Below are 16,443 nucleotides of genomic sequence, written 5' to 3' on the forward strand. Positions count from 1 at the left end.
TATAATTATAATCCACCCATTTTGATTAATTTGGGCTTATGCAACATTGGACTTATGTGTTTAGTTAATAAATTGGGATTTAGGGACAACAAAAAGTATGATTTTTCTGTGATTGTAATAACTGGCATAAACATTTGTTGAGTCTAAAATATTAACTGATAAAGTAATCTTGTAACATAAACATAAGACAACTTAAGAAGCCAACAAAAAAGCACAAAACAATATACAAAAAAAAACTACAAAGCACCAACTTAAAGCTTGACAACACGATAGTGGCGGTTAATGAAAACTTTTGGAATGTTCAGTCATTTGTAGAAACTCTCTAGCGAATCAGCCATGCCGAATCATAATCAGACAGGATGGTAGCATCAACAGTCATATCAACAATCTCAATGGATTCCTTAGAACTGCTGATTTCGACAACGTAATTCCATTTCCATTCTAGCAAGGCTCTGGTTCTTTTTCTTTTCTTCTCTATACGACGGATCTACAAAACATAAATAACTTGTTTGTTGGAAGTTCATAAACTCAATAAGACATAAATACATCAAAAGCCGAATAAAATAACTTCATGCAAACTGCTTCGTCGTTGAATTCACGAGAAAGTTGTGATTTGTACGGATTTTAGGGTCCGGATGTTACAACTTCAACACTCTCACAGCATGTCTGAATAAGCAAGACCACAAGCAACAAAAGAAAATAGATAAAGTGTGCATTATCATTGCTACTAAAAATACAACATAATCATCTGTCAAATAAAATGATTAAATGATGAAGGTAAGACAAAAGCAACTTACATATGTATTGCACCTTACTTGGACATGTTTATCACTTTGGTTTTCTTCCATCTTTTGTGCAATTGTTGATGTATGCATAAAGAAATCTTCAAATTCTAATAGATCGGATATAGTATATTCATATTTTTATTGGTTTATGATTAGGAATTTGTGTTAGTATATAATTGATATACTTGTAATTTAACTATATAAAGGGAAGAGAACCCATCATATTATTCAAGGGGAAATAATTATTCTTTCATGGTATCAAAGCATGAAAGAATAATTATTCTTTCAATAGAAACCAAAATACACCACGCAATCACCGTCTCTAACATCAAAAACATTATCCCAATCACCCTTGATAATGAAACCACTCCCCACGTCACCTGGTCGGAACTATTCCACATTCACTGTACTGCCTTTCAGGTCAGTCATCACCTTCTTCCCAAACCCGCACCGACCACATCTTCCTCCTCCGGTGACAAAGGCTCCGGCGACAAAGAATCCGGTGGCAAAGGCCCGACTACCGAAGAGACCTGGAAACGTCTCGATGCCATTGTTTTACAATGGATATACGGAACCATCTCGACGGACCTCCTTCAAACCATCATTAAACCCAACACTACCGCCTATGATGTCTGGAATGCACTTGAAAATTTGTTCCAAGATAACAAACCCACTCATGCAATTCATCTTCAACAAAAGCTCACCAATACCCGGTTGGAAAATTTTACTAATATGGAAGCCTACTGTCGAGAGGTAAAGATTTTGGCAGATCAGTTAACCAATGTTGACGCGCCTCTCTCGAATCAACAGTTAGTTCTTAAATTGCTAACTGGTCTTAACGAGCAATACGAGACCGTTGCTACAATTCTTCAACAGACGATCCCCTTACCAGATTTTAATACAGCCCGGTCTCGGTTATGTCAAGAAGAAACTCGAAAAAATAACTTAGCCTCTCATGCTGCTCAAGTGGCTGGTTCTGCCCTCCAAGTTTCTGCCTCTAAGACCGACACTATAACACCGAAAAACCTTCAGGACAACCGCCCAGATTACGCATCATCTGATCGTGGTCGTGGCCGGGGTCGGTCGTTTCGGGGACGGGGTTGTGGACGCAACAACTCTGGCCGTGGACGAGGCATGTTCTCTCCCTCTCAGTCAACTTCGTTCTACCCTCAACCTTGGCAAAACTTTACTGGTTTCTCCCCTCAACAATGTCAACAACTCCTTCAATGGTCTACAAACCATAACCCGCCATGCCCCTATCCCACCAGTAATCGGTCTCCAAATCCTAGCCCGTGTATTCTTGGTTCTAGGCCTGTTCAATCGTACACCATCCTACAACCACCTTCGTGTGTTCGGTTGCTTGTGCTACCCGCTTCTCCCTCACACCACCATTCATAAATTACAGCCTCATTCCAAACCTTGTGTCTTCCTTGGCTATCCAAATCAACATCGAGGATATAAATGTCTTGATCTATCTACTCATAAGATCATCATTTGTCGCCACGTAAAGTTTGATGAAACCACCTTCCCGTTTGCCAATCTAAACAAACCCTCTCTTACCTCATATGACTTCCTAACAAACTCTCTTCACCCCCTCCACTGGCCTCACGTGGACAGTCTAAACAACTCATCTTCCACACCCATCCCACCTGCTACCACAACCACACCAGCCCAAACTCAACCCTCGACCCAAACCCAAGCTCGCCCACCCCAACAATCTTTTCGTCAGGTCTACACACGTAAACCAAAGCCTACAGGCCAGCCAAATGATATTCCCTCCTTCAATATAATGGGCCTACATCTTCCTCTACATCGACCCAAACAAATTCGTCCCCCATCTGTACCTACTCCGGTCGATATGAAGTCAAAATTAAGCAACTCGGATGACATTGTTTTTGAGGATCCAACTCTTTTCCGCAGTTTAGCAGGAGCATTACAATATCTTACGTTTACACGTCCCGATATCTCTTATGCAGTTCAACAGATTTGTATACACATGCATTCCCCAAAGATGACACATTGGCATGCTCTACAACGTATACTTAGATATCTCCATGGGACATCATCATATGGCATTACACTTGGACCGCTTAACAGTATATCCTTGCATGCCTACACAGATGCCGACTGGGCTGGGTGCCCCTATACGAGGCGTTCGACATCAGGTTATTATGTTTATCTTGGGGATAACCTTATCTCTTGGTCCTCGAAACGTCTGTCCACAGTTTCTCGCTCCAGTGTCGAGGCTGAATACAGAGGTGTTACTAATGTCGTCGCCAAAATTTGTTGGTTGCGTAACCTGCTGTTAGAGCTTCGCAAACCATTATCCCACGCCACGTTGATCTACTGTGACAATGTTAGTGCTATTTATCTCTCGGGTAATCCTGTTCAACACCAACGCACTAAACATATTGAATTAGATATTCATTTTGTTCGCGAACACGTTCAACGGGGTAATGTTCGGATTCTTCACGTCCCATCTCGATACCAAATTGCAGACATCTTCACTAAAGGCCTTCCAAAGATTTTGTTTGATGATTTCCGCTCCAGTCTCAGCATACGGCCTCCTCGCGCTTCGACTGCGGGGGTGTAATAGATCGGATATAGTATATTCATATTTGTATTGGTTTATGATTAGGAATTTGTGTTAGTATATAATTGATATACTTGTAATTTAACTATATAAAGGGAAGAGAACCCATCATATTATTTAAGGGGAAATAATTATTCTTTCAAATTCTATATAAATATGTATAGTATAGGGTGGTTACCCGTGTAAATAGGTGTAGGGTAGTTAATAGGTGTAGTGTGATGAAAAGTAACCGTTTTTAATCTATCCTTATCGAACGGCCTATATTCAATCTTGGATTTCATCGGACGGCTCATATCAAATTCCACTCTTCTGTAACATATTATATTAATGTAGATCTTATTATCTTAATATAGAATCACTAAGAGGCTAGCCCCTCACACTTCTTCAACAACGTATATCAAAGCTAATCGAGCATGTCACAACAGATTTAGCATGTTAATTAGTGTATAAATGACTAAATGAGATAAGATAAATTCAGGATTTTAGTAAAAACGAAAGCAAGAGTTTGTGTCATTGTGTGACACAGTACGTTTTTGGTGAGAGTTGAGACAGATGTATTCTTTTTTTTTTTTCTTTTTTTTTCCTAAAGTGTTACAAATATAGGACCCCTTTTATGTAAAACCGGATTATATTTGGATTGACATATTGTAATTCAAAAGTACAAAACATATGAGAAAGTTCCCCAAGACATTTCATATGAATCATGACAAAAAGTGAATGAACTATAGTCTTCTTTTTCTAGCCCGCCTTACATTTTAAGCCATGGTAGGTTAGGGACCATGCATGATTAGGGATCAAAAGAACATTCACTTTACAATCATCTTAGTTTTTCTTCTAGTCTACGTACATTTGAAGACTATAATGTAATTTAACAAGCTTGTGATGCATCAACTAAAACCTATGTACGTGTTCATGAAAAAGATAACAATAAGCTTACGATGTAACAAGATTTCATATTTATTTTTGCAACTAGTAGAACTAATTTTTATAAAATAAGTAATAACAAGAAATAAAGTATACATCATATAAACATTGATTTCCTCCAAAAGATTTTGAGGGTGTATGCAACACATCCCTACAAAATCAAACTTACAAGATGGAGTGGTATCATCTTCATCAAAAAGATTACGTGCATGTTAAACGGATGTATAATTACAGTTTGTTTCTGAGTTATATATATACTTGTTTTTCTTTCTTTAAAAAGAATCAGCACAAAATAATAATTTATGGGTCTTGAGGTGAATCCACATCAGTTGTTGAACCAATCGCAACTTGCAACCATGAAGATGAACTCCCACTCACATTGTTCATGTCTTTTAGTTCACTCAGTTTTGCTAGTTTCAACTTACTATCAGCTTCATCATCCTCCATTGTTATTGTTATTGTTGTTGTTGTTGTTGTTGTTGTTGTTGTTGTTGTTGTTCCCGCAACTGCAGCCGCTTCCTTTTCGTTATTGTTGCTTATTTTCTTATGATCATGATCTTGTTGGTCTTGTTGATAATGATCCGTTCGGTTTTGATCTTTCCCATCTCCGTCTGTAACGTTTTCATGATCTGCATTCCATGAATGCAAGTTAATCTTGGTTGAAACATCGAAACTCAACGGATATCTAGGATCCCTCCTTAATCCGGCAGCCTCATGATGTACATGCGCGGGCATGTTAAGATCAAGTGCTTTTGATTTGTTGAGTATTTGTGATGGTAACGCCAATGCCCGCCGATGGAGTTGCTCAATGTGTTCATGGAAGTTAAACTTTGCTATGGAAGAGGTATCAGACATGTTAGATGTAAGCCAATGACACCTCTTGTGCCCGCCTAACGCTTGTCCCGAGGCAAAAATTCGGTTACAAATCGAGCATTTGTGTACTTTGGACATTCGGGGTGCTGGTCCTCCAGTCGGTGTTCTGCTGGGACCTTGGTTAAACTGATAGCTCGAGATTGCTTTTGACGAGGGGAAAAACTCGTCGTGTGTGATGACGTCATCATCACCCGTGTTATCATCGGATTGGTCGTTTCGGGCTGCAAAACAACCTTTGACTTTTTTATGACTTGCCCTATGACCACCCAATGCTTGATGTGAACTAAACACCTTTTTACATGCTTTACATTCAAACATGCCTTTAGGGGTGGTGGCAACACCTTTGGCTTTATAATCTAACGCGGTGGGTGGTGGGGCGGGTGGTCTTGTGAAAGGTGGGAGAAACGCCGTGGTGGAAAACATAGGGTTCCGCCTCTGCTCCTCCCTGCTAGGGGAGGTGTATGAGTCTTCCACGTCAGTTTCCAATGGATCAACACGCGCATTCGATAATTCCATTAAGCATATAGCTAAGGCTAAATCCTCTTCATCACTTGTTTGACAATTTGAGTTAAAGCTACCAACTTTAGCCCTTAAAGATCTCTTTCTTTTCGACCACCCGCTAGCCGAACCACTGCCACAATCTCTTTGTCCACCACCGTGGGTTTCATCATCATATCCTTCGTCCTCATCAGCCTCCGACTCCGGTGATGACACAAGACTCTCACCATCATCGGAACTACATTTTCGATGCTCGAGGAACGATTTCCATGACAAGAATTCTTTCCCACAATTCTCACAAACCCTACAACTTTTTAACCGGTTAGGGTTTGTTCTTAATGCATACATTCTCTTGTTCCCTTGTTTATCTTCCCAATCACTCGCGGGGTCTTCATCGTCGAAATTTCCTGTATCGTCACCTATACCGTGAGCTCTCATATGCCCGCCTAACGCTCTACCGCACATGAAACCCTTCTTACATATTCGACAAAAATGTTTGAAATTGGTGTGTTGATCATCCATGCAAATGATATTGGAACAAAGAAAACAAGAAAAGAATTGAGGGTGGAGTTATGTTCTTGTAGTTGAAGTTATTGGTGAAAAGAAGATTGGTCCTGGTTTTTAGTATGAGTAATTTGTGGTATGTATGCGAATAGGAAGAGAGAAAATGGAGTGTGAGTTGAGTGTGTGTGAGACAAGTGGGAGGAGGGTATGATGTTGGAAGACCTTTTCTTACATGTTTATAGTGGTGGTTTTCTTCTAAAGCATTTCCATAATAATCCATGCATCATTTTGGTCATCTATTTATGGAGTTTACTCTTAATATTATAATTAAGTTATTGCCTCATTTTAATTAACCTATATAATGTATTAGTTAGGAATACCAAGGATAATTTTATAGCTTCCTTTCAAATATGTTTTAGTCCCATTCTCCACTTACAAATATGTTTTTATGTGGCAATCCATAGCTTGAAATAAATTATATAGATTGCTAGTCTAGGCGTAGTAGACTTAGGTAAGTTAATATTGATTATTTCACTGTCATCAAGTTAATTTAGATTAAATGGAATTTTTAATAACAAAGGGAAATTAATGCAAGTTAAGAGGTTTTGAGCATACGCTCAATCAAAACTATTCTGATTTCTGGCACCTACTGAGGGGTTCTAAGGGAGCAACGACCTTTCATCGAGGTCCATAAGTAACTCCCCTAGCATGGTCTAGGGCCTTGATTAATGGTAAGTAGCATGGAAAATAATTATCACCATAACTTATTGTCAATGGTAAAAGCGATGGTTAGTTAGTACTAATCAACATCAACTTGGTTTATTTGTCGCAAATGATCACTAGTAGTAATTAACGATTAACAATAAATTCAGCCATGAGTAACAACTTGGTCACCATTAGTAAGCGGTCATTAATCACATATATATCCTGTCTCGTATTAGATTACCAGACTCAATACCCAAGCTCCTAGATTAGGTTTAGGGTATTCTCATAGGTTCGGGTTTTCCTAGTTCTTTCTTTATCTTAATAAGTTTGTGACTACATGCCTACAATATGGTAGTGATTCAAACAACATACGGGGTATAATGTTTAATCCAAATAGTGTAAGGTGGATTTTAACTAGGATAACTTACAAATGCTTGTGTTTCTTGTGGATTTCTGATGGTGAATACGAATTTTCCGGTGGTTTGTCTTGAGAATTGAGAAAAGAGAAAAGTGTACTAAGTTCTAAAACAATCATTAAATAATCCATATCATTTGCCTTCAATTCCAAGCTAAGATAACTTTTTGTTGGTTGGTTGTATTTATCCTTCCATGTTAACTAACTTTACAATTTTATACATAATGACTACACTAATTGGTTAATTTATTTTAAATTAACTACTCGGATGCACATTGTGCCTTAACAAAACACAAGTTTTCTTAATAATTTCTTGTTGCGGGTAACAGGTGCTCCCTGTAGATAATGTCGATAATGACTATGGTGGAGACATGCATAGATGCTAGGGGCACCCTTTTTTTCCCACAACAAACTATTGGGCAGCACAGTTGTGATTTTTATAAAATAAGCGTCGAAAAATACGATTCGTTGTATGACTAAAAATTATAATTCGTTGTATATGACAAAAAACCACATCTTATAGTTATCCTCTACATGCTTTCATCATTGCGAAGAGCTTAATTGCGTTCTTCATTCGTAACGTTGACAAGCCCATCTTTTTCTACGGCACAAATTAAGTAATCGTTCAATCCATCATCACCAAAATGGTTGCTTGAACATGTTTAATAAACAAACAAACAATCATAAAGAAACAAACGTTAATATAAACAAACTAGAAGTTAACATAAAAAACATAATTGAAAGATACAAATTACAAGTAATGTAAAATTATAAACAACGGAAACTGGTTTAGTGAAAACAAAATTAACTTCCATTCTACAAAGGAACAACGAAGAACAACCAACAACACTTAGTAGCAACGGTACAACGACTAGACGAAAACCAGGTAGCAACGACACGGAGATTTTCGTGCGAGTAAGGCTAGCTTTTGGCTTTCAACAATTTTTATTTTAAAGAAATAAAAGTAAATAACAATAGTTTCCTTTTCGTTAACTTGGGCTAAAACATTTAGAAAAAATAATGAAAACTTTTTGGGCCTTATGGGGGCATTTCCCCTCTCTATATAATGGACTTTTTATTTGGTTTAGGTGAAGTATAGTGCATTCTTTGTTCACAGTTAGAAAAAGGAGGTTATTCACATAGAATGAAAAGAATCAACATTTGGCAATTAAGCAATGCAAATATAATGCTTTGTTAAGAAACTTACCAAGGCCTTTCAGAGGCGTTTTCGTAAGGTCAATGCCGATTCAGCCGAAACAAAAAGTTAAGAGCTAAAAATGTAGACACCTTAACGGAGGGCTAAATCACAAATGAAGAAAAGTTGAGGAGCGTAAAATAAGTGTAGAAAATTGTATTTGAGTGGATGAATAAATTAAGATAAATATTTTACTAATTAGGTCAAATATCAATATGTCTCATAGGTGCATAAATTGGTTTTCAAAGAATTGTAGTAAAGTTATCATAGAGACATAGTCTTTTATTTCACAATTAGCAATGACAAATTACGATGTTTCACAACACCTAGTGGCAAGTTAACTCACTCTAGCCTGCCACATAGGTTGATTGTTCTCATCTTCTAGTGGCAAGTCAAGATTATGTCCCTATAGATAGTGGCGAATTCGAGTGTTTCTCTACATATAATGGCGAATTAAGAGATTCTATGGCATGCCTATGGTTTATATCAATTCACCACTAACAAGTGAGAAATATCCCCTGGTGATTGGAGTAAAAGTTAATACTAAAAGCAAGCCCCCCAAATGATTACTTATTTGAAGGAAAAGAAACCTAAAAACATCATTTTTTACCAATTATGAAGTATATCAAGATCAACTATGTAATTCTAGAATATTTCAGAAGAAATCAAGCCTCTCGGTTTTTTTGGCTTAAAAATAGATCGCCTCACAAATCATGTGATCTTTCCTTGTAATTATGTAATTGTCTCTTTGTTGTGTTGTTTGTCCTTGCGTTTACTTGCAGTTTTTTCATAAAAATTGCTTTTCAGAGAAAAAAAACTATGTTATTCTAGAGGATCATATCGTCGTGTGATACAAATCCAACTTATGATTACAACTCTTAATACTTAAATACAAGTCATTATAACATTATCATAGACATTATGATCATTTCAACTTTAAAAAGCATTTTCTTTAAAACTTGTGCTTCAATCATTTAAAAATGGCATTAGCCTGATAGATAAATTAAAGATATATAAACAGGCTGGTTTAGAAGGTTGTTGAAGCATAAAACTAATTGCATATATTTGTACTTCATCATTGGAGTCGTCCTCTTTTTCATATTATATCTTATAAAGGTGCAAATAACATTTTATGCACCTTTCATTTCCTTTCTAATAGTAACATAAATAAAATAAAAGTTTAGGTCCCGTTGAAAAAAGAAGAGACGTGTTATTTTTTAAATCTGATACAGGTCCCCATATATTATAAAGGGTCAAACTATGAACAAATCCTAGATCCGTATTAAAAACACACCAAGATCTGTTTTGAAATCACAATTAAGCATTGTCTTAAGCAAAAAATTAGGGGTGTGTTTTGCTTAATTGTAAGCTGGTCCGGTGAGTGCTGACGTAAATTTTGAGTCAGATCGTTAAATATGATTTCAGGAAACGACAAACTTAACCGGCTAGGGTGTTGGATAAGCTGATTTTAGCGGTTTTATTTGCATTTGAACTATTTTTTAGCTTAGGTAATTCGTTTTAGACTTTAAAAAATGATTAAGATTGCCAGTGAATACATTAATATACAAGAAAATATATTTAAAATCCGAAAAACCAAAAAATGAAAACCAAACCATGAACCGAATTATATAAATCTCAAACCATCCTAACACGCGCCCCACTTCGGTTTTAACAGGTGAACACTCCAAGAAAAAATCGACCTTAAACACTTTCTTTGTACATATTTCTTCTATTTACACACAAGTAAACAAAACAAAAAAAAACTCGATTTATAGTGTTATCCGGGAGATATGATCATATTGTCTTTGTTGCGATTTAATCTCTTCGGCACATCGTAAGGTTTTTTCGATATGATAACCACCTCCGGTGCTCACTTCCCTTTCTAAATGGCAACAATAGCTTTCAAAAACACTCACGTTTACATGCATTTTGAAGTTCATCAAGAACAAAAACTCAAGCTCTAATGTGTTCATCTCTTCTGTTGATATGCCTCCAACTCTTGCATAATATGAATTTCTGTAATTCCTGCAACAGAAATTTAATCCCATATATATATATATATATATATATATATATATATATATATATATATATATATATATATATATATATATATATATATATATATATATATATATATATATATATTCTTGGTTAATATTATATTCTGAATATGGAAATATTGATCATAAATAATGCAACAATAAATTATCATAACTTTTGTCCATACGGTCAATTATTTCATGCATGATTAAAACGACTATGCAGCGACTGTCGACCAAGCATTTACTCTCGTGTGTATATACATACAATATAATAACAACCCACATAAAAAAATTACTCAGTTTTTTCAAATTAAAGTTTTTTAAATAAAATAAAATAATAGATATTCAATTCGTCTGTCCTGAAATTCAAAAAACTAAATAAACAGAACCGAACAAATTTTGTTTATAAATGTAGGGTTTGGATTAAATACAAATAAAATTAGCATGCTAAACGTGAGAATCAAGTAGAGTAATTATTATAGAGTAATTACATAATTGCTCTACTTGTATATTTAATTACTCTACTTGATTCTCACGTTTAATTACTCTACTTGACTACTTGTATATTTAATTACTCTACTTGATTCTCACGTTTAGTACGTTAATTTTATTTGTACGTTAACATTCTCCTATATATGTAATCAAACACATGTGTAAGTAATCTAAAGGGTATATTACCTAAACATGAACTACACATTTGTAGATAAAAAGATTCAAATTGTTAATAAGATAAAAAAAATAGTTTAATAGTTTTTATTATGTATACAAACACACCACTTATATTTATGTGATCAAAAAAATTAAACGGTTTTAACGAAGAACAATTGTTACATATATAACAAACAAATTAATTATCTTTAGACTATAAGAGAACATGATTAATTAATATACAAAAAGCAAGAACTTACATGTCTTCAGCATATTTAGAAGCCACCATAATAGTTGTGATCAAAAGCCGATGAACATTCCGACCCGTTATCCGAAACTCGGGCAACAACCGACAAAACCGATCAATATACACGTACGCAATAACATACACCGAAGGCCCAGCTCGGGTGTACCTAAAGATCCTCTCAAGATACGATTGAATTGTCATATCCGGTGTTTCATTGCAATCAAAAACCCTAACACTAGTTTTGGAACCATTGTGTTTGACACTTAAACCACATTTTCTACCAATTCTCTCGTTTCTAGCTAAAGTTCTTTCAATGAGAGATGCAAGAACTGAGATGACTAAAGGGGTTTTGGAGTCTTGTTGGTATGAGTATGAGTATACATCATATCTAAGTTTTCTTGGAGATATGCCCATGTTTGAAGAAAAAGACATGTTTGAGTGATGCCCAATGGAGTTTGAGTGAAAAGGAGAGATGGGTTTGTTTCTTTTTTTAGGTTTTGAAGATGGGAGGGAGGTTATATACGCACACAATTAAGAGTCACTAAGTGGGGGGAGTTGGTGTGTTTGAAAATAATTTATTACATATGTTAACAATTTTAAAAAAATATTATTTTAAAATTTAAATAACATTATTACCCAATGAAATAAGAAATATAAAAACAAAAAGTTGGTAAATTGGTAAATTGTTAAATTACCAAGAAAAAATGGAAGTAAAATGTCTAAGCACATGACAATATAACATAGGTGAACAAGTGTGCATGTTTTGGGTAATTGGGTTAGGTATTACCTAATATCGTGCCCATTACCAGAATATCTATACTATTAATTGTCTCGAATGTTTTAGGTTTCGTATTTTCCGTTGAGTTCGGATATACTCTTTACCAACTACCAAGTGAGGAGTTTGTACGTGTGTGATTGAAAGGGGGAGTGCATGATGGATTTGAGAAAATAGGGATAATTAATATCAAATTGTTATAAAGATGATTATATGTCTTCTCATTGCAAATTATTATAAGTATGGACCAGCTATTATGATATTCCATTTCAAAAAAAGCTATATGCTATTAGTTTAAGTTCAAAACATTTAAAATTTGAAAGCAATGTACATGTGCTAATGCATGATGCATGAGATTTATAGGACTATTAATTTGGATTTAAAATTCCAACTTACATTAATGATTACACACCTTAGTTGTAACATTCATAAAATTTTATAACTTCCATCACTTGGGTGATGGGTCAACGATCATTCATTATAATTTATAAACACCATTTAGTATGAGGAAAATCAAGGCATGATTTAAATAGTTGTTAATTACTAAAATTTATATTATTTGTGATTTTCAGTTTATTAGTAGGATCATGCTAGAAGATCCGGAAATCTTAGAAATGTTTTGTCATATAAATCCAATAATTTGTATAGATACTCATTTAGATCTTCATTTGATTAAAATCATAAATTAGAAGTTTATAATTAGTGTTTATACACACTGAAAACTTATAGTTATCACGTATGGTAGAGATATATTTATCATGTATGACAGAACTATGCACATGAGTGTGCATAAAGCGACGTAACTAATTCAACGATTTAGACTAAAACTAACCCCTGAGTTCACTGGGCCTCAAATTCATTATTGTTTGATGCACAATAAATTTTAATATTTGACGATTTTTTCAGTTTATTAAAAATATCCGTACTTGAAAACTTGGAATCAAATGCTTAACATATTTTTTTTCAGTATATGTAACACATGCTATATATGTGTATCTTTTTTATAATAACAGTGGTACAACAACTCTGTCATCGTCGATTACAAACAACAAAAGAAAAATAAAAACACACCAAACACTGACCTTTACCGACAACCAACTAAGAACTTTTACATCCGCCACAATTTTAACTTTTAACAAGCAAAAGAGGCTTCAATTCATGTACCAACTCCATCCAAGCTTTCCATAAAACCCTCATACTCATAAGGATTATAGCATAAACCACTTTAGCTCTTTTTACAGCTCTTTTTACAGACACGTTTATATATTTATGCATTTTCAACAAGTTTTCATCAAAAACATTAGCACTTTTTAAAATACTTTTTGACATGTGAAAGTTGATTGATATATTTTTCGCGGATATGTACATTGTGCATAAAGAGTAGTACAATAGGTTAGCTGCCGACAGTTGAGTATAGAAGTATTGAAATGAAGTAGGGTCGTACTTGGAGACGGCAATTAAAGACCATTGAGATTTGTGTAATTATATTAAAATGTAAAAATTAAATGAATAGTACAAGTTGCACGTGCAATGAGTCTTTGTACACTAGTGAGCAACCAAATCTTTTGGTTTCAACTTGGGATTTTCTACAGGTGTTTTAGGAACCATCCACCGACTTTCAACCTCCAACTGATGGTTATATAAACAATCTAGAAATTTATTTTCAAGATCTACAAAAAGATGTTTCATAAAATATTGATGTTTTTGTTTTATGTTATAAAATGTATCTAGTATGATCATTAGTCTAATGTGTAAACACATCGTCGTGGGCGTCAAGGAGGTGCACAAGGGCACCCTCGTGAGTGTGCATGCGGGCGTGAGAATAGAGTACAAAATTTTATGTGGGGCCATTAACAAGTCAATGAGAATTCTGAAGGATATAATATTGATTCCACATAAATGAACGAGGATTAGTATGAGCAACCGAGAAATATAATGGGCGAATTGAATAAAGAGTTTAAAAATAAAAGAAGATTGATGAAAAAATAAACTAGATAGTTAACTTTTTGTTACGAGATAATTGTTATAATTAGAGATGAAGTTTATTTATTATGTATTTGAGTATTAATAGGAATTAAAGTTGGAGTATGAAAAGAGTTTAAGTTTGTATAAATATAGATGTAGGGTCATTGTATAGGGTGTGGTTTTCGTTCTTTATAATAATATTATTAAGAGTCGGAACAAGTTGTTCAAATATATGTGCTTGTGTTTGTGTTTGAGTTTGGTGCTTGATCTTACCATTAAACATACTCTTATTGTGATAAAAGGGTCCAAAACCGAAAGGTTAGATGGATCAATCTGTTTTAAATAACAGTAAATGTATACAAAAGAATATTAATAATTTTGAAGTGACATAGAGTTGTTGTGTTGATAATCACATCAATGGTTTTGGTTGTATTAGATTGAATGCGATAGAATCCGACATGTCAAATAAATGTTAAAGGTGTAGGGATGGGTTGAGCTCATATTCCCCCTATGTCGAATCTTTTTCTGCAACTTCATTGAGACCCAGGCACTTAAAAATTGGTGTTGCTAGTCTTTTGGTCATTATCACACATTGGGACATCTTGGGGTAGCCAAATCAATATTGAACTTAGTCAAGATTAACCCTCTTGGTAAGCAATCATTCATGAGCCTCAATATTGTAAGACTAGTTTGAAATATCTAATAATATTAGTAATAATATTAGGTTGTGTGTAGTAGATGGGTTGAGGTACGTCAGTTGATACTCTTGACAGCAGCCTCAACCCCATCATTTGTTAAAACCATTACGCCACCCACAATAGAGGGGGCACCACCATTCTCTCCCCATCCCCTTAACGAACGACATGCCCCTCCTTGTAACTGTTGGACAATTCTCCAACACCTTTTTGACCTTTCGGTGGACAAAAAGATAATAATAATTTATTTAATCTTCGTAAAACTTAAACCCAAATTTTTAATTATAACTTCGTTTTTTTTCATTATCAACTCTCTTTCTTTTACATGCAATTATGAACCCAAACAACCCCAACACTTTTTCGCAAACCTTCTCACGAGAAAGCAAGTGACAACAATGACCCAAACTTGTTTTATGCAAACTTTCTCGGATCACAAAATATACAACCTCAATCTAGTCAATCCATGCCCAAGACCCAACCCCAACTTTCACTGAACAAACTCAACCGGCCATATCCAAACGAAAACATAAAGAAAGAAAAGTAAAGAGATCAAGGGGACTAATGATAAAATGGATGGAAGGTGGTTTGAGTAACGAAGAATACGCATTAGCTCACGCTTAGCTTAATCTCAGTACTTTTCTTTAATTATTTTATACTTTATTATTTTTTTAAATAATTTAATAAATGCATTATATATTATTGCTTTTTTTTTCAAAATATGAAACTCTAAAAAAGAATTGCTTTTTCTGCTCGTGTATGTGAGAAATTTCATGTTGCCATGGGTGGCAAAGTTGGCCACTATAGCACACTTTACAATTGGTTATCAAATAGTTGAATGAGAGAAAGATGTATATGTAATTTGGAAATTAAAACAAAGGTTTAGAGAATTTATAAACACAGAGCCCAAAACCACGTTTGCCACGGATGAAGTTTGGGAGTTGTTGAGGAAATCGTCCAAGTAACATATAGTACATTTGACATGTGTCGGGCGATCGTCTAAACGGTCAAAAAACCATGAACCCTATTCTTCTCAATGCCCACTAGAATGATCGGACCCAAATAAATTTAAACGACATTGACAATGAGTTCGATCTTAATCCCCTAGACGAACCGGTTCAAGCGATTGGTAGAGATAAAGACAGGGCTAAAACCCGACATATTCATCTACCTTTAGGACAATGAATCTCGAGGTGAAAGTGCACATCGAAAGCTTGGATGCGAAAATTGAGTGTTTATTCGGGTTTATAAATGAGCTATAAATCAGAGCTACTTTGCTTTCCTTGAGAAAGACTTATCACATTTATCGTTGGAGGACTGGCCACAATTCAAAGAAAGGAAGGAGACGAAATGTTTGAAATACCGCAAAAACTAGCTGTTATTTATTTATTTTTATTAGTTCTGTAAACTTTAGTTTATGAATTTCAAAATTCCTTTTATAACTTTCTTTAATTGTTATCTTCAAGAAAATATTGTAAAATAGTAATCAAGTTACAGATTTGTTATGACTTATGATAAATATATTTATATTTGTTTTTCTTAACTAGGTCACTCAACTTTCAATTTATGTCAATTAGGT

The 16,443-nt window shown here is 34.8% G+C and overlaps 2 protein-coding genes across 2 annotated transcripts; both read right to left on the bottom strand.

Moving 5' to 3' along the window:
• Nucleotides 1-4,137: 4,137 nt before the first annotated feature.
• On the bottom strand, nt 4,138-6,819 carry LOC143621743 (uncharacterized). Its single transcript, XM_077093071.1, has one exon. It carries the CDS (start codon nt 6,193-6,195, stop codon nt 4,603-4,605), a length of 1,593 nt encoding a protein of 530 aa, XP_076949186.1. The 5' UTR covers nt 6,196-6,819; the 3' UTR covers nt 4,138-4,602.
• A 3,254-nt stretch (nt 6,820-10,073) lies between these two features.
• Nucleotides 10,074-11,958, bottom strand: LOC143621744 (cyclin-U2-2-like). The gene is made up of 2 exons (XM_077093072.1): nt 11,446-11,958; nt 10,074-10,517 (listed from the first exon to the last, which is right to left on the bottom strand). Exons 1-2 carry the CDS (start codon nt 11,862-11,864, stop codon nt 10,262-10,264), a joined length of 675 nt encoding a protein of 224 aa, XP_076949187.1. The 5' UTR covers nt 11,865-11,958; the 3' UTR covers nt 10,074-10,261.
• Between the last annotated feature and the right edge of the window lie 4,485 nt (nt 11,959-16,443).

Source organism: Bidens hawaiensis, unplaced genomic scaffold (assembly GCF_021521415.1).
Source record: "Bidens hawaiensis isolate Kalapana, Puna unplaced genomic scaffold, B.hawaiensis_p1.1 tig00002935_1, whole genome shotgun sequence".
In the NCBI taxonomy this organism is placed as follows: Eukaryota; Viridiplantae; Streptophyta; class Magnoliopsida; order Asterales; family Asteraceae; genus Bidens; species Bidens hawaiensis.

Excerpts from the sequence above, each read along its gene's own strand:
- LOC143621743 (XM_077093071.1), bottom strand. The coding sequence starts at position 6,195 with ATGGATGATCAACACACCAATTTCAAACATTTTTGTCGAATATGTAAG.
- LOC143621744 (XM_077093072.1), bottom strand. The coding sequence starts at position 11,864 with ATGTCTTTTTCTTCAAACATGGGCATATCTCCAAGAAAACTTAGATAT. Across the intron at positions 10,518-11,445 it reads TCTAAATATGCTGAAGACAT|GAATTACAGAAATTCATATT; the intron begins GTAAGTTCTTGC and ends TTTCTGTTGCAG.